Raw genomic sequence first — 18924 nt, 5'->3', positions numbered from 1 at the left:
GCAAAAAACACTGTGGGGGGAGCTGTCCAGGGTGCTGAAAGCAAAACCGTAGGGGATCTGTCCATGGTGGCGACGAGTCGCGTAGGCTATAGCCTAGATTACATCTTTCAGCTCAGTGAAATATATATTGTTTCAATTGTTTACAATGTGAAAGATTTAGCTATAGTATAATTCTGTTTGCTGGATCTATTTAGTAGCACCCAATTGAATACACGTCCGTTGCACGCTCAAACCTGCCAAACCAACTCTCTCTTTCAACATCTTATGAGGCATTTCTAGCATACGAAAATAACACTCAAAACGATTTAGGGTGCATTTTTAAGGATAGTAGCAAGCTAAGGTTTATTGTCATCTCTTCACAGCTCTGCTTCCGCGCGATGAAACCACGCATGTGTAGATCTGTGCTGCAGCAACGTGCATCCGTTCCTCTTTGACCCCAGAGTTAATCTACATTCAGACTGACGATTCAATATATTTCTCCGTTTCTGGATATTAAGCTATTCCGGAGCCGCTGTATTTATGTAGTTTTACTATTATTTCGTAAGATCGGTGAAGCTTGCTTCGATTCAATCAGTTGTGTGTCCGTTTTCCTCAACACTGCAGCAGGTCTACATTTTCCGAACCGAATGCTAACGCGAGCCGCTTATGCTATTTGCGTAATGTATCACAGTGAGTATAGACAGTAAATAAGGGGACCCGTCCATCTGCAATAAATAAGGGGACCCGTCCATCTGCAATAAAGAGGAAAAGAAGATGGTGAAAATGGCTCCTCCAAATGTAGCATCTAAATGCTCGACAGCGATGGAGAAGGCTTCCTTCCCTCTAAAGCTATTTCTCTGGGTGTTTTTATTCGCTAATTTTCCTACAAGGTAAGCGGAAACATACGAGGCTTTTATTAAAGTGCAGTCGCCAGATACATGTATGGCCGGGCGAATATATTTTTTATGCTTACTAGAATGAGAGCCCAGCCCAGTTATTTCAATATATTATGTTTCCTCGAATCTTCGTCTTATGCTTTCTCTCAGACATGATAAAACACTGTCGCTTCTTAGAGTGGCTTGTTACAGAACCAGGACTCGTTTAGTTAGGCTACATGTCAACCAATGTTTTCACACATTGTAACGGTATGTTAACAGGTTGGATATATATTATTGGCTCCATCGGGGCATTCACTGTAATGCTTCCAACAGATAGTCGTTTTTTTGTGAGGTTCTGCAGGATGTCCATTATTTCCACGGGTGTATTCGCTGTACAATGAATATAATAACGGTTCTGTGGGCTACTGGGCAAAGCTATTCAGATCTGAATAATATTTGAAGTCAATGTCATGAGCAAATATGTATAATATAGCCTACCATATATATGTATTGAAGAATTGCAAATGTAAGCTACTCTTTGTATTTATTGTATACCCTAATTGGATATGTGAAGACCTGGTGAAGACATAGTCTATTGACGCATGTTCCTTATATTCCAAGATCCAAAGCATCATCATTCCAGAATGTTTTTAAGGTGATGGACTGTGTACTTCCTGTAGAACTTCAATGAAAAAGCCACTGGTCTCATATGTAGCCCCCCTTAGCCATTATAATCATGATTCTTCAAAAGTAATTTTTGATTCCTATATCTAAATCACGACATTTCAAAATGGCAGACTTTTATATTTACAGAAGCAGTGCAATTGTAAAGGCAACAATATGGGGAAATCATATGGACTATCTCTCTTGAATGCAACCATCTTGATGTCTTAACGTTTGAGAATATTATACTGAGTCACTGCTAACTCCCGAATCTGTAGAAAGAAAATGCTCAATTGACTTGTCACGAAAAGGCAGCCATTGCAGCAAGAAAATATGAACACTTGAGAAGGAAGCAGATGGTTTAAGGGCTCACATCGCTTCCGTCTTATATGCTGCCTGAGGGTGAAAAATGGAGGGTGATAGATCAGTGTTCATTCAATTACCATCGTAGAAAATGCGACCATGGAGCTCTCTGGCCTAGATTAAAATGTGTGCACTGTGTGTGCAATTGTATTCACACATATTTCAGCCTTTAACGTGATTGAAGCCTAATTTAATAGGATTCTGTGGTTAAGAATTCAGAAATGCACAGTAGGATTTTCATATGCATCTGGGACCTTTGGTTATATCATATCACAGATCACATGAAAATGTTAAATAGATGCATGAAATGTAATGAACACCTTGATTGCAGCTCATGTTTATCAAAGACAGACACCATAAAGGTGCATTCTAGTTAGTCAGTCAATTCTAGGAGGAATACTTACATAATACATCCATAGGCACCTGTGAAAGAGCAATACTGTATAGGCTGTCAAGGCTAGGTACAACGTAAGGTTTGGCCTGTCCCTACAAATGGCATAGGGAATTTATTTTGACACATTTATTTGAGGGGTGTAGTTGTTACTACAATTTCCTTACTAGCTATTTGAACTTCAATATTTTTTTTTACACGAGTATGACCTATGAAACCACTGTTAGTAACAATAAGATACTCATAACAATAAGATACTCATAACAATAAGATACTCATAACAATAACATTATCATAACAATAACATACTCATAACAATAACATACTCATAACAATAACATACTTCCACTCCAACTATTTGGTTTACAGTATACTGGGCCATGCCCACCTATAGTTCACTGTTGGTAGCACCGGCACCCAGGGGAAACATGTGCCCTCTGATGTAATCCCCAGGAAGTATCTGTAAACCCAGGAAGTGCCAAGGCCTTGCCAGCACAAAGTACTGTCAGAATGAGACACTACCTGTAGCCTAGTGGCCCTCCCTTGGACCCCACCCCACCCAGGCATCTTGTGTTGTGACGTCTCTGATTTCAAAAGGTCAATAGATCATCACGGGTCAGGTAATCTGTGTTGAGTGGATTATCACAATATGATTATTAAGCCATGCCCAGACAGTGCTGGATTAAGGTGGGCCCTAGGCCAGAGGCATATAAAATAATAGGCATAGGTGTATTAAGCTGTATCACATTGGTGTGCCTTATCAAAGAAATGTGTAGTGTTTATTAAGCTGTATCACATTGGCGTGTCTTATCAAAGAAATGTGTAGTGTTTATTAAGCTGTATCACATTGGCGTGTCTTATCAAAGAAATGTGTAGTGTTTATTAAGCTGTATCACATTGGTGTGCCTTATCAAATAAATGTGTAGTGTTTATTAAGCTGTATCACATTGGTGTGCCTTATCAAATAAATGTGTAGTGTTTATTAAGCTGTATCACGTTGGTGTGCCTTATCAAAGAAATGTGTAGTGTTTATTAAGCTGTATCACATTGGTGTGTTTTATCAAAGAAATGTGTAGTGTTTATTAAGCTGTATCACATTGGTGTGTCTTATCAAAGAAATGTGTAGTGTTTATTAAGCTGTATCGGCGTGTCTTATCAAAGAAATGTATAGTGTTTATTAAGCTGTATCACATTGGCATGTCTTATCAAAGAAATGTGTAGTGTTTATTAAGCTGTATCACATTGGTGTGTCTTATCAAAGAAATGTGTAGTGTTTATTAAGCTGTATCACATTGGCATGTCTTATCAAAGAAATGTTTAGTGTTTATTAAGCTGTATCACATTGGTGTGTCTTATCAAAGAAATGTGTAGTATTTATTAAGCTGTATCACGTTGGCGTGTCTTATCAAAGAAATGTGTAGTGTTTATTAAGCTGTATCACATTGGTGTGCCTTATCAAATAAATGTGTAGTGTTTATTAAGCTGTATCACATTGGTGTGCCTTATCAAATAAATGTGTAGTGTTTATTAAGCTGTATCACGTTGGCGTGTCTTATCAAAGAAATGTGTAGTGTTTATTAAGCTGTATCACGTTGGCGTGTCTTATCAAAGAAATGTGTAGTGTTTATTAAGCTGTATCACATTGGTGTGTCTTATCAAAGAAAGGTGTAGTGTTTATTAAGCTGTATCACATTGGTGTGTCTTATCAAAGAAATGTGTAGTGTTTATTAAGCTGTATCACATTGGTGTGTCTTATCAAAGAAATGTGTAGTATTTATTAAGCTGTATCACATTGGTGTGCCTTATCAAAGAAATTTGTAGTGTTTGATACATTATGCAACCTTTTCAGACAATCATACTGTACCTACAACATGTACTAGATGGTCAAGTCAGAGCTCCAGTACAGCAAAACTCAGCATGGCGCTACTGTCAAACAGTTTACCTATAGCAGACCCACCACACCACAAATGTCTATTGTTCATTTGCCCCTCTCAATGTGTCCTCTCATTGTATACTCTCTTTCATCTCACTTGACATAGTCAACAATGTTGGATGTATGTTGGACAGGTTGAATAGCCTTTTGTCAAAGATGACAACAGTACACAACTACAGTATAGCATATTGGGGACATTTGTCAACGGCTTATAGGAGCCAAGAGCTTAAATCAAGTAAGTCACTGTATGGCATGCCAGAAGCAATGCCCTGGGTTGGAGCCCATGTTGCCCATTGGGTTAAACTGGCCCTGATCATAGCATCTGTTGTTATTGCACAACCAATATGTCAGACAAACTGCATCTATAGTGTGATCCCTCAGAATGTCCATGTTACTATGACCTACAGGTGTCGCATGTCTCTACCGGGCATAACTTTAATGAATGAAGTGGCTGGCCCTTTCTGTTTGCTTTGATGGAAGGGATTGGAGAGAGAAATGCTTGTAGGTTTGTCCATGCACATCTATTTATGGGCTTTGGGTATGTCTGCATTATTTTGAGAACACATTGTTACAATTGTTCACAAAATATGAAGAGATAAAGCTTCTCTCTCCCTAGTTGAAAGCATTTGAATGTGAAGAAGCATTGGTAAAACCTGAGGGTACCGTACTTCTCTGCCGTGACCCAGAGTTTGTCATCTCAGTTACTCATGGGGTAAATGTGAGAGCAATTTTAGATTCTGGGATACAACTGGGATCTGGGTCTCAATGTTGAACTGAAAACACATGTAGCCAGGACCCTCCAGTCAGTATTACAATAATACTGAAGTAGGACCACAGGGATTTATATGCACTTTTACATTAGACACTTCATTTACCTGGTGCATAAGATACCGCTGACTGTGTGGTATCTCAGGATGGCCACTGCTGTGTTAGCCTGCAGGTAGTGATTTCCAATTATCCTGAAAGACACACTGGATATGGACCGCTTGGCCTATTCTTAATCCTAAAAAGCAAGTTTATTTCCAAAGGGCACATGGCATAAGCCTACTGTAGTTGGTATACTGAGGATAATACATGCTGTGAAAAAGTATTTATATAACCTGCTTCCTTAAATTCCCACCTGCATGACACTTAATGTGTCAAGAATTACAGTAGGCCTACGTAGTCCCATCTTTCAATTTAACTGCTCTGTTTTAATCAATCAGCTTTCAGTGCTTCCAGGATTCTGCGATTCTGCGATCACATTTCTTTGGGCTAAATTCCCTGCATATTATGGGAGGGCTTGCAAATTTGACCAATCACCGCACTATTTCCGCATAGAAAAGTAAAATAGTCACAATATTATCGCATAAAACTGACCCATCACCGCAGTACAAAAAGAGGGCTTGCAATTTCAACCAATCACAGCAAATTTACCGCGTAGCATGGTTCAATCAAGCCACACGTCAACAAACATTTTCCTTCATCAGTGCATTTCCACGACAAAATTGGACAAAATCATAGCATATTTCCATGCAAAATGTCTGAATTGCCGCAGCAAAATCAAACCTTTTTGCCTGCAAATATCACAAAAAATCCCAGAGACATCCTGGAGGGACTGAGCTTCTGTGTGTTATTGGATTTTGACTGTGATTTGCCATCTTATACTAGCTAGTTGTAAAGAGACAGGGCACCCTCTTTCCCTCATAAAGCTGTGTGTATGCCTACAGGTCCTTTTTTCTGAACTGTTGATACAAATTAAACCAATAGTCTTGTGCCTCTCAAATTGGCCTAATCTGCCCTGAGTTTTATTTGTATCATTATTTGTTAATTTATTTAACCTTTATTTGTCCAGGTTAGTCTCATTGAGAACATCTCTTTTTCACTTTTTAATTGATGGAAAAAGTGTATTGCGCCTCTTAAACGATCCTTTCTAATCTGTCTGATTCCATTTAATTAGGCTTATCCGAGTCCACGAATATCGCTGCTGCAAGAGGTGAGCTAATTAGGGAGTACCAGGCCACCACAGGTCAGTTGATATGTTGCTAAAAGCTCTGCATCCTCAGGACAGGGCACCGAGAGGGAGGCCATTTTACAAAATCTCAGCTAAACTGCAATCTCACCCTCCATGAAATGAACATACATAGGCATTTTCATCTTGTTCCACCAGGGATATCTTAGTGCCTTCACTATGGCAATATCAAGCAAAATGGTGTGAGGTCCTCCATTAAGGCAGTCTGTGTTATTGTCTTTCATTAAGATTTTGCTAGCTAGCATAATGAGTCTTCATTAGGTGTAATGATTGTAAGAATGGTGACTAGTGATTGCCTGGTGTCTTGTGTGTGGTTGGCTGCATGGGAAGAGAGTTCGGAGGGGCCGTGCCAGCGTTAGCCACAATCACAAACACAGGGAATGATAGCTTACGGAAACGTGACATACTATCAACAGGGAAGCAGTGATTTTTGCACGTGATAATATTATGCTCAAGAGACCATTTTAAGTATACATCAAATCATCACAGCCTTTTTTGTAACATTTGAAATGATGGTTTAGTCACTGATTTGGGGGTCTTAAATGTATATTTGTATTTGATTAATTATTGGTTTTGATAAACATTTAATCAGACAGCATATTTAACAGTACTCATGTAACCTTCATTTTTAAATACATCCCAATTGGTTTCCTGAAGACCATGTTTCACATGCTGACATTTGAGTTCTCTTTTCATCTGATAACAGTTTTCACATGATGCAACCACCGTAAAGGACAATTTAAACATTTGAGTATAGGAAACAGTCCTCTTGTGGTTAGCTAGGCCCTTCTCAATGGAGGTAGCTACAATAACATTACTGTACTCCAGTGCACTCCAGCATCACACTCTAGCTTGGACATATTTATGGGCCTCCCTTTACCAAATGAACCACTGATACTTCAGATCTGTCTTCAGATTTCTCTTTCATCCAGCCACCTCTGGAGGATTTCCATTGACAGTACAGAGTTCTGTTAAAACCTAGGAACAGCACTTGAATGCTATTGGCTCAATCAACTCTGTAGTAGATTAAAACCACATAACTAAAATGTTCATTCTATTTCAATGTACATTCTAGTTCTATGATTAGAATCAGATCCATTTACAGTGTCCAAGGTAGCCCAAAAAGATCCAAGCTGTCCTGAATCCGTCTATGAAGTTTTAATGTGAGGGTGGTGCCCCCATATAGGAATATAGAGCACTTAATGCTGCCTGAGGAAGACTGGTAGTCAAAACACGATATCCTGCACCATACCTAAGTGCATGAAAAAGCCATTAGAGATATGTGCTGTTTTCTTTTGTTTTTGCTAAACATTATTCCAAGCTCAAAAGCCTCTCTCTGCTCAAAGGGCTTTCGGTGGCTGGCTGTTCTCAAGGTTGTTTTATTATATATCCCTCAGATTCCATGGGTACTGAGTTGGGGTGAGCTCTAGAGCTGTGAGTTTTGATACAATGGAAATCCTTCATATTCCATTGTATTGTGCCGTTGGCAGTAACAACCTCCCAGAGCCCACAATCTGTGTTTGCTAGGCTGATCACACACTTCATGGCAGTTTGTTGCCGTTAGCACTTCTAGATCAAGCTCATCTGTGGTGCACTCCAATGCACCATTATTAGTGTATGCACGTCTCCAGCCTCAATATTCCAGACCCATTGCAAAACACCTTTTATTCAGCATGTAATTCAGTTAGCTGACTCTTGGCTGAGTGAAGCAAACATTTATTGGGATTGTTGAGACGTCTTAATGCATTGAGACGTTTTACAGAGGTGAGCCAACTCACAATACTGACCCTTCTGCTTGAGCACTGAAAAGAGTGAAGAGAACCAAAGATTCCTTTTACAAAATCTCACAAATGGAACATACACTGTTTGTAGCTTGCATTTCTTCAGTGTTTTGTGAAAGGGTTTGGGTAACCATAATGTTTTCTCCCCATGTTTCTCTCCTAATTGGGTTTTTGGGGACTATGGCACTCTTGGTTGTCTTTACAAAATCTCAGAAATGGAACAACAGAGCAACTGTTTGTACCTTGCATTTCTTACATTTTTACATTTTAGTCATTTAGCAGACGCTCTTATCCAGAGCGACTTACAGGTCCCCCATGGGAAACGAACCCACAACCCTGGCGTTGCAAGCGCCATGCTCTACCAACTGTTTTATGAAAGGGTTTTGGTAACAGAATGTTCTCTCGCCGTGTTTCTCTCCTAACTGTGTTTTTGGGGACTATGGCACTATTCATTGCCGTTATCCTCAGTTCCAGCTGCACTTTGGGACTGGTGTCAGTTTGTGAGAACTTTCATGTAGGGCAACACATAGAGATCAGTGGCAAACAGCAGGAGTTTTGCCCTTTTATCCAGTTTCTGGCTTGTCCTTTAATTTCAACCAGAGGAAAGTGCACATTTGTAAGAATGGAGCCTAAATGTCACGCCCTGACTCTAGGGACTTGTATTTGTTGAGTCAGGGTGTGTATTTTATGTGTTGGGTTTGTCTAGGTTAGTTTCTAGATCGTTTAGATCTATGTTGGCCAGGGTGGTTCCCAATCAGAGGCAGCTGTAGCTCGTTGTCTCTGATTGGGGACCATACCTTGGTTGCCTGTTGGCACTAGTGGGGTGTGGGATCTTGTTCCGTGTGAGGTATGTTATTTGTCTACCTTGGACTTCACGTTTCGTTTATTGTTTTGTCGTGTGTTTAGTCGTCAATAAACATGAATGCATATCACGCTGCGCCTTGGTCCGTCTCGTCCGTAAACGATCCTGACAGAAGATCCCACCAATCCTGGATCAAGCAGCGTGACGAGGAGAGAGGATGGACTTGGGAGGAGATGAGCGAGAGTCTGGCAAGAGGGATGGAGGCCATGATCACGGGGGAGAGACAAGCCCCAAAAAATTTTAGGGGGGGGCTCACGCCGTGGACGACGAGGCAGCAGGAGGCCGCAATAGAGCGGTTCAGCCGTTTAGCAGAGGAGGCCGCCAGATTAAGGGGGTCATTGGTTCAGAGGGAACAGAAGGAAAGTGTAGAGGCACGGCGAGAGGAGCTGGTTAGGCAGCAGAAGGAGCGGGGGTTAATGAAGGAACCCAGTCCCGCTCCTCGCACCAATCAAGTGGTGCGTGTCGCCAGTCCGGTCCGGCCCGTTCCTGATTCCCGCACTAAGCCAGTGGTGGGTGTTCCCAGTACGGTTCGGCCCGTTCCTGCTCCTCGCATCAAGCCAGTGGTGCGCATCGCCAGCCCGGTCCGGCCTGTTCCTGTCCCTCGCACCAAGTCAGTGGTGCACGTCGCCAGCCCGGCCCGGCCTGTTCCTGCCCCGTGCACCAAGCCAGTGGTGCGCGTCGCCGGCCCGGCCTGTTCCTGCTCCCCGCACCGGTGCGCGTCGCCAGTCCGGTACGGCCCGTTCCTGCTCCCCGCACCAAGCCAGTGGTGCGCGTCGTCAGCCCAGTCTGGCCCGTTCCTGCTCCCCGCACCAGGCCAGTGGTGCGCGTCGCCAGTCCGGTACAGCCCGTTCCTGCTCCCCGCACAAAGCCAGCGGTGCGCGTCGTCAGCCCAGTCCGGCCCGTTCCTGCTCCCCGCACCAAGCCAGTGGTGTGTGTGTCCAGTCCGGCACGGCCCGTGCCTGTTCCACCGGTGCCTGGTCCGGCACCGGTCAGCTGCTCCACTCCGGAACCAGAGCAATCCGCTCCACCGGGGTCCAGTCCAGCTCCGGTCAGCGACTCCACTCCGGAGCCAGAGCAGTCCGCTCCACCGATGCATGATCCAGTTCCGGTCAGCGGCTCCACCCCGGAGCCAGAGCAGTTCGATCCACCGTCGTCGGGTCCAGCTCCAGTCAGCGGTTCCAGTCCAGACCCAGACGTCAGCCCCTCTCCAGGTTCGGGGTCTCCCACACCAGGGTCCAGACAGGGCTTGGTACTTCGTGGGAGGAAGGAGAGGGGAAGCAGCGCGCCGAGGTCCAGACCAGACCAGGGGCGCAACGGGGGGGTGGAGAGTAAGTGGTGGTCACACCCGGAGCCGGATCCGCCGCCGAGGCGGAATGCCCACCCGGCCCCTACCCTGTTATGTTTATGTGGCGCTGTCGGAGTCTGCACCTTTGGGGGGGTTACTGTCACGCCCTGACTCAAGGGACGTTTATTTGTTGAGTCAGGATGGGTATATTCCGTGTTGTGTTTGTTCATTGTTATAGAATCTATGATGTGTAGATCTATGTTGGCCGGGGTGGTTCCCAATCAGAGGCAGCTGTAGCTCGTTGTCTCTGATTGGGGACCATACTTAGGCAGCCTTTTGGCACAAGTTAGTTGTGGGATCTTGTTCCGTGTAAGGTATGTTTGTGTGTTACCTTGGACTTAACGTTTCATTTGTTGTTTTGTCGCGTGTTCATTCGTTAAATAAACATGTATGCTTATCACGCTGCGCCTTGGTCCTTCTCGTTCGTAAACGATCGTGACACTAAATGCATAGCAAGCTTAGCCTAGCATGATGTAGTGGTCTTTGCTGTGCTGATGTTGTGGATAGGTGCTGATTTTCTCTCTTTTCATTTTACCTCGCTGCTTATAGTGCTGATGGAAAAATCATTTATTCATATTTCCTCTGTTCCCTTTTTCTCTCCTCAGCTCCATCCAGACTGAAAACGATGATGATGAAGTGACCAACAAAACCTGGGTGTTGACTCCCAAAGTGTACGAAAGCGATGTCACCAACATCCTAAACAGCCTACTAGATGGCTACGATAACAAACTTCGACCAGATATAGGAGGTAGGTGTCATACCACTGCACATTGATTGGCTGCTGCTGCTATGGCCGCCCTCCCCGTTACCAATCTCCATTCTCATCAACATCGTCAACACAAGCCATGAGGGATGAGCAGACACCATCATCACTGCTAGCATCATCAGAGACAGCCCTCTCATTTCAATGAGCCCATTCAGACTACAGGACCGTAGGCCCACCACAGTATGACTCATGTAGACGAAACAGCATGCTAGCATTGTTATGCAGAGACAGCGTTAGCTGTGAAACCTGGACGGGCTGGTAATGCATCATGGGCCAATTAGCATTGTCTGTCACTGCTGTGGGCCAAGTATAGACCCAGTGAAGGAGCTTTCTCTCCCTTCACTTTGACTGGCAGCTGTGCTCAGCTCCCATGTTCAGACAGAGAATGCGTATACAGGTGTAAGATCTTAATTTGACCCGTATCGTCGCAGGAAAATTATTCTGCAGCGACAGGATTTTAATGTTTAGTCCATAATGTTGCTTGATCAGGTGGTTAGGCTACTAACTGACCAAAATCAGTCTACGAGAAAAGTGCAATAATGTTAATATAACCATGTGTTAGTGCAGGTGTTCAGTAAATGTGTGTAAATCATTAAGCTCATCTGCATTTCCTGCAACGCAGGAACATTCTCAGTGACAACAGAGTGATCAAATTAAGATCCTACATCTGTAGCTACAGTATATCTACACTCTAATAAAAAAGGGTTCTAAAAGGGTTCTTCGGCTGTCCCCATAGCAGAACCCTTTTTGGTTCCATGCAGAACCCTTTTTGGTTCTAGGTATATCCCTTTTGGGTTCCATGTAGAACCCTCTGTAGAAAGTCTAGCACATACCAATAGACTTCCAGTCATTGTGCTAATGCTAGTTAGCATTGGCCTGTGAAATTACCTCTAACTTCCTTCTTACTGGACACAGAGGCATAAAAATGGTATCCACAAGTTCATCTGACTCTGGGGAAGTAGACAAAGTGCTTCATTGCCAAAATCCCAAAGTATCCATTTAAGTACTTTACACCACTGCACAGATACAGTGGGTTATAATTAGCTAACAACAACCAAGAGCGCTTTTTCTCCTACAATCACTGGGATTTGGATTCATTGCAGATTGTGCCACAGTTCTTTTGAAGTCCATTTTGCAGCTCATTCAATTTTAATGCTGCTGCAGTCTATGTATAGCAATAGAGCAAAGAAGAGAGATAGACAGGGAAATACATTTTCCTTTCCTCGATTTATGATATCACAAGGGCGCAGGCTGGATTGTCATTATGGATGAAAATAAATGGTGTGCTTCATAGCATGCAGGTATAAACAAGAAATAATGTAATGCCATCCTGGAGCGAAATGAAATCGGACATCCAAATGGACGTACTGATAGTTTGCTTCATTTATTGTTTTGCTTTAGGTTTTACACGTCATTGCACCTTTGATGAGTATTCCCATGATGAAAGTAGAAGTTTGTTTATACAACTGCATTAATGTTATCATTCTAAAATGTTTTTATTTAATTTTGTATACCGCCATATTTGTTGTGTTTTTCAAAGACATCTCTATATATATTTAGAGAGAGAGAGCGCACCATGAGCAGCTCCACCATGCCATCATTACAAACGCATACACACTAACTGCTACAGCACTACAAGCTATTTAGCCTTTACATACAGTGGGGAGAACAAGTATTTGATACACTGCCGATTTTGCAGGTTTTCCTACTTACAAAGCATGTAGAGGTCTGTAATTTTTATCATAGGTACACTTCAACTGTGAGAGACGGAATCTAAAACAAAAATCCAGAAAATCACATTGTATGATTTTTAAGTAATTAATTTCCATTTTATTGCATGACATACGTATTTGATACATCAGAAAAGCAGAACTTAATATTTGGTACAGAAACCTTTGTTTGCAATTACAGAGATCATACGTTTCCTGTAGGTCTTGACCAGGTTTGCACACACTGCAGCAGGGATTTTGGCCCACTCCTCCATACAGACCTTCTCCAGATCCTTCAGGTTTCGGGGCTGTCGCTGGGCAATACGGACTTTCAGCTCCCTCCAAAGATTTTCTATTGGGTTCAGGTCTGGAGACTGGCTAGGCCACTCCAGGACCTTGAGATGCTTCTTACGGAGCCACTCCTTAGTTGCCCTGGCTGTGTGTTTTCGGGTCGTTGTCATGCTGGAATACCCAGCCACGACCCATCTTCAATGCTCTTACTGAGGGAAGGAGGTTGTTGGCCAAGATCTCGCGATACATGGCCCCATCCATCCTCCCCTCAATACGGTGCAGTCGTCCTGTCCCCTTTGCAGAAAAGCATCCCCAAAGAATGATGTTTCCACCTCCATGCTTCACAGTTGGGATGGTGTTCTTGGGGTTGTACTCATCCTTCTTCTTCCTACAAACACGGCGAGTGGAGTTTAGACCAAAAAGCTCTATTTTTGTCTCATCAGACCACATGACCTTCTCCCATTCCTCCTCTGGATCATCCAGATGGTCATTGGCAAACTTTAGACGGGCCTGGACATGTGCTGGCTTGAGCAGAGGGACCTTGCGTGCGCTGCAGGATTTTTATCCATGACGGCGTAGTGTGTTACTAATGGTTTTCTTTGAGACTGGGGTCCCAGCTCTCTTCAGGTCATTGACCAGGTCCTGCCGTGTAGTTCTGGGCTGATCCCTCACCTTCCTCATGATCATTGATGCCCCACGAGGTGAAATCTTGCATGGAACCCCAGGCCGAGGGTGATTGACCGTCATCTTGAACTTCTTCCATTTTCTAATAATTGCGCCAACAGTTGTTGCCTTCTCACCAAGCTGCTTGCCTATTGTCCTGTAGCCCATCCCAGCCTTGTGCAGGTCTACAATTTTATCCCTGATGTCCTTACACAGCTCTCTGGTCTTGGCCATTGTGGAGAGGTTGGAGTCTGTTTGATTGAGTGTGTGGACAGGTGTCTTTTATACAGGTAACAAGTTCAAACAGGTGCAGTTAATATAGGTAATGAGTGGAGAACAGGAGGGCTTCTTAAAGAAAAACTAACAGGTCTGTGAGAGCCGGAATTCTTACTGGTTGGTAGGTGATCAAATACTTATGTCATGCAATAAAATGCAAATTAATTATTTAAAAATCATACAATGTGATTTTCTGGATTGTTGTTTTAGATTCCGTCTCTCACAGTTGAAGTGTACCTATGATAAAAATTACAGACCTCTACATGCTTTGTAAGTAGGAAAACCTGCAAAATCGGCAGTGTATCAAATACTTGTTCTCCCCACTGTAAGATAGACAGAGACATATATAACACCAATAACAACCTAAACACAGAATACCCCATCGTTCATCGAATGTGCATCATTACACTTGTTTTTTTCTTCTTTCAGTCAAACCAACCGTGATCCACACGGACATGTTTGTCAACAGTATCGGCCCAGTAAATGCTATCAATATGGTGAGTATATTAGTCCCTTCTCAAATTACACTCTGAAGCTACAGTAATATTCCCTTTCGGTAGCTGGCAAATTGTTTTTGTTCATTGTCTCATCATTGCACTTTTTCCATACATTTGACATCATGGTCTGTTTATGTACACACAAAGCTTCATTTCAAAATAGATAGATACAATGGAAGTCGTAATGTTGATCAATTGCGTTATGTAAGGAATTACAAAATTGTGTTATGCTTGTGTTGCTTTCATGTCATGCCATGGATTGTTGCATACATCAAACCTGAGATAATATGGCCTAATTCCTGCTCAAGGTAATATCATAGCTTTTGTTGCATTTCCTTGGCTATGGTTGTCAGATAAACATACAGAATAAGCAACTCCAAGATGGTTGTTGCTATTTGTAGACAGAGTACAGGAGTTAAGCTGGGCTGTAAAAATAGGGCAGGATGGGTATGGTTTGAAGAGCCTGCAGCCATTGTGTCCCATTGTACTGTAACTGAAATCCCTGCTGAGGTTCCAATTTCATTGTAATTCAGCACAACAATCTCTCATCTCCATCATCGGCAAGCACCAAGCCACAGAGAGAGTCTTAGCACAAGTATAGCTCTGTTGCTGTCATCACGGGGTTAAGCGGCAGTTTGATCTCCTGTTAATCACCTTGAGGCTGTGTATGTGTGCGTTGTGTGTCTGTTTGCATGTGAGTGTGCCTATGTGTGTGCATGCACATGCATGTGTGAAGACCATATTGATTGCTGTACATTTAGATATAATCTGTCTTGTGGGTACGTTCACATTAAATCACATGGCTGTTGTTGAGGAAATTGTGGTGAGGATGCTAGTTTTTCTACAGAGAAGAGGATTATGGGTCGACTGATGATTCAGGGGTGTCTCGAAGCATGAGCATGATGGTGAATAGTATGGTATGCACTAGGACTACTCACTCTGCCAGATACTAGGAAGAGGTAGCTTGGAGTCCCCCTTTCCTTTCTCTTTTTCGTTGCCGGCTGTGATGAGTGTGATAGGAGTCAGGCGCAGGAGGGTAATCACCGAATGTAGAGTTTATTCCATTGTACACAAATAGCGCTGGATAGCGACAAACGAAACAGGCACAGGGGAAAATCTGCCCTGGCAATACAAGGTAACGGTAGCGCCAGCAATAACAGGCACAGGGGAAATATCTACCCCGGCATTAACAAGGTACGAGTAGCTCCACCGAGCTACACTACTCTCACGAATAAACAATCACCCACAAGGACAAGGGGGGCAGAGGGAACACTTATACACTGACTAATGAGGGGATAAGAACCAGGTGTGTGTAATTATCAAGACAAGACAAATGGAATGATGATATATGGAACGGCAGTAGCTAGTAAGCCAGTGACGATGAACGCCAAAGCCTGCCCGAACAAAGAGGGGAGGCAGCCTCGGCGGAAGTTGTGACAGTACCCCCCTCCAACAGCGCGCCAACCCAGGCCTCAGTGACGGCCAGGAGGACGCGGAGCAGGGCGAGCCGGATGGCGACGGTGGAAATCCGGCAACAGGGAGGGATCGAGGATATCCCTCACCGGGACCCAGCACCGTTCCTCCGGACTGTACACCTCCCACTCCACGAGGTACTGAAGGCCCCCCACCTGACGCCTTGAATCCAGGATGGAACGGACAGAGTACGCCGGGGCCCCCTCGATGTCCAGAGGAGGTGGAGGAACCTCCCGCACCTCAGACTCCTGGAATGGTCCAACCACCACCGGCCTGAGGAGAGACACATGAAACGAGGGGTTACTACGGTAATCAGGGGGAAGTAATAACTTATAAGTGACCTCGTTAATTCTCCTCAGGACTTTGAGCGGCCCCACAAACCGCGGGCTCAGCTTCCGGTAGGGCAGGCGGAGGGGCAGATTCCGGGTCGAGAGCCAGACCCGATCACCCGGTACGAAGACCGGGGCCTCACTGAGGTGGCAGTCAGCGTGGCCTTCTGACAACACACGGCGCACTGGAGGTGAATGTGGGCAACGTCCCACATCTCCTCCGCGCGCCGAAACCAGTTATCCACCGCAGGAGCCTCGGTCTGGCTCTGGTGCCACCTGTGCCAGAACCGGTTGGTAACCTGGATAAGAGTGTCTGCTAAATGACTAAAATGTAAATGTAACCTAAAACACATTGGAATGGCGTTAGGTTAGTAGAGGAGTGGCGGAGAGAGTTCTGGGCATATTCTGCCCATGGCAAGAACACCGGCCACTCCCCCGGCCGGTCCTGGCAGTAGGACCGCAGGAACCTACCCACATCCTGATTTACCCGTTCCACCTGCCCATTTGACTCGGGGTGGAAATCAGAGGTCAGGCTGACCGAGACCCCCAGATGTTCCATGAACGCCTTCCAGAACTTGAATGTGAACTGGGGACCTTGGTCGGACACTATATCCTCTGGTACCCCGTAGTGCCGGAAGACGTCAGTAAACAGGGCCTCCGCAGTTTGCAGGGCCGTGGGGAGACCGGGCAGAGGAAGGAGGCAGCAGGACATGGAAAAGCGGTCCACAACGACCAGGATGGTGGTGTTACCTTGGGAGAGGGGAAGATCAGTCAAAAACCAACACTTAGGTGACACCATGGTCATTGTGGAACTGGTAAAGGTTGTAACTTACCCGCTGGGAGGTGCCTAGGTGCCTTACTCTGGGCGCACATCGAGCAGGAGGAGACGTACACCCTCACGTCCTTAGCCAAGGTAGGCCACCAGCACTTTCCGGTCAGGCAGCGCACTGTACAGCCGATACCTGGGTGACCAGAGGAGGGTGACGTGTGTGCCCAGTAGATCAGATGATCACGGATAAGAGCAGGCACGTACCGCTGCCCTGCTGGACACAGAGGTGGAGATGGATCTGTGCATAATGCCTGCTCTATATCTGCGTCTTGCGTCCATACTATCGGCGCCACAATGCAGGAGGCCGGGAGAATGGGGGTGTTGTCTCTGGGCCTCTCCTCTGTGTCATACAGCCGGGACAGTGCGTCTGCCTTCACGTTCTTCGTACCCGGAATGTATGACAGTGTAGAATCAAACCGGGTGAAGAATAGGGCCCACCTGGCCTGGCGAGGATTCAGCCTCCTCGCTGCCCAGATGTACTCCAGGTTACGGTGGTCCGTCCAGACGAGGAAAGGGTGTTTTGCCCCTTCGAGCCAATGCCTCCACACGGTCAATGCTCGGACAACAGCCAACAGCTCCTGATCACCAACGTCGTAGTTCTGCTCCGCCTGGCTGAGCTTCTTTGAGAATAAAGCACAGGGGCAGAGCTTGGGTGGCGTGCCCGAGCGTTGAGACAGGACAGCGCCTATCCTTACCTCGGACGCATCCACCTCCACTACAAACGGTAGTGATGGAATGGGGTGGGCCAGTACCGGGGCTGAGGTCAACAGACCCCGCTGTTTGCTGAAGGCCAGGTCAGCCTCAGCAGACCAGCGGAGCCGGGACAGCCCACCCTTCAACAGGGATGTAATGGGAGCTGCGACTTTGCCAAAGCCCCGGATAAACCTCCGAAAGTAGTTGGCGAAGCCAAGGAAGCGCTGCACCTACTTAACCGTGGTTGGAGTCGGCCAATTACGCACGGCTGAAATGCGATCTCCCTCCATCTCCACACCTGAGGTGGTAATGCGGTATCCAAGGAAGGAGACGGACTGCTGGAAAAACATACAGTTCTCTGCCTTGGCATTAAGGTCATTTTCCAACAGTCGGGCCAGCACTTTGCGAACCAGGGACACATGCTTGGCGCGCGTAGCAGAATACACCAGGATGTCATCGATGTAGACCACCACACCGAAACCAAGCATGTCCCGAAACACCTCGTTCACAAAGGACTGGAAGACGGATGGAGCATTCATCAAACCGTAGGGCATCACCAGGTATTCATAATGCCCCGTGGTTGTGCTGAATGCTGTCTTCCACTCATCCCCCTCCCGAACACGCACCAGGTTGTATGCACTCCTGAGATCTAATTTGGTGAAGAAGTGCGCCCCATGCATTGACTCAATCACTGAAGGAATGAGGGGGAGAGGATAACTAAATCTTATAGTCTCCTTGTTCAGTGATCGATAATCAATGCACGGGCGCAGACCGCCGTCTTTCTTCTTCACAAAGAAGAAACTCGAGGAGGCGGGTGAAGTGGAGGGACGTATATACCCCTGGCCCAGGGACTTGGTGACGTATGTTTCCATAGCCTCCGTTTCAGCCTGCGACAGGGGGTACACATGACTCCTGGGAGGTACAGCGTCTACCCGAAGGTTTATCGCGCAATCCCCCGCCCGATGAGGTGGTAATTTTGTCGCCTGTGTCATAGAAAACGTGTGCGCCAGATCATGGTATTCGGGGGGAATGCGCACCGTGGAGGTACCATCTGGACTTTCCACCGTGGTTGCACCAACGGAAACACCTAGACACCTACCCTGACACTCTCGCGACCACCCCGTGAGAACCCTCTGCTGTCATGAGAATGTGGGGTTGTGGAGTGCTAGCCAAGGGATACCTAATACCACAG

General features: G+C 45.3%; 1 protein-coding gene across 5 annotated transcripts in view; it reads left to right on the top strand.

The window, feature by feature from the left end:
• The first annotated feature begins 399 nt into the window (after positions 1 to 399).
• The window catches only part of LOC121574025 (gamma-aminobutyric acid receptor subunit gamma-2-like), a 60197-nt gene continuing 41672 nt past the window's right edge, over positions 400 to 18924 (top strand). For all 5 annotated transcript variants that reach the window (XM_041886545.2, XM_041886544.2, XM_041886542.2 and 2 more), the window contains exons 1-3: positions 400 to 869; positions 10812 to 10954; positions 14341 to 14408. In XM_041886545.2, the coding sequence (XP_041742479.2) occupies positions 754 to 869; positions 10812 to 10954; positions 14341 to 14408 (327 nt within the window). In that variant the 5' untranslated portion in view covers positions 400 to 753. The remainder of the gene's footprint in view (positions 870 to 10811; positions 10955 to 14340; positions 14409 to 18924) is intronic.

This window comes from Coregonus clupeaformis, chromosome 9 (genome assembly GCF_020615455.1).
Source record: "Coregonus clupeaformis isolate EN_2021a chromosome 9, ASM2061545v1, whole genome shotgun sequence".
NCBI classification, from domain to species: Eukaryota; Metazoa; Chordata; class Actinopteri; order Salmoniformes; family Salmonidae; genus Coregonus; species Coregonus clupeaformis.
Note: the sequence above shows the minus strand (reverse complement) of the source record. Positions and strands in the feature narration are given on the sequence as shown.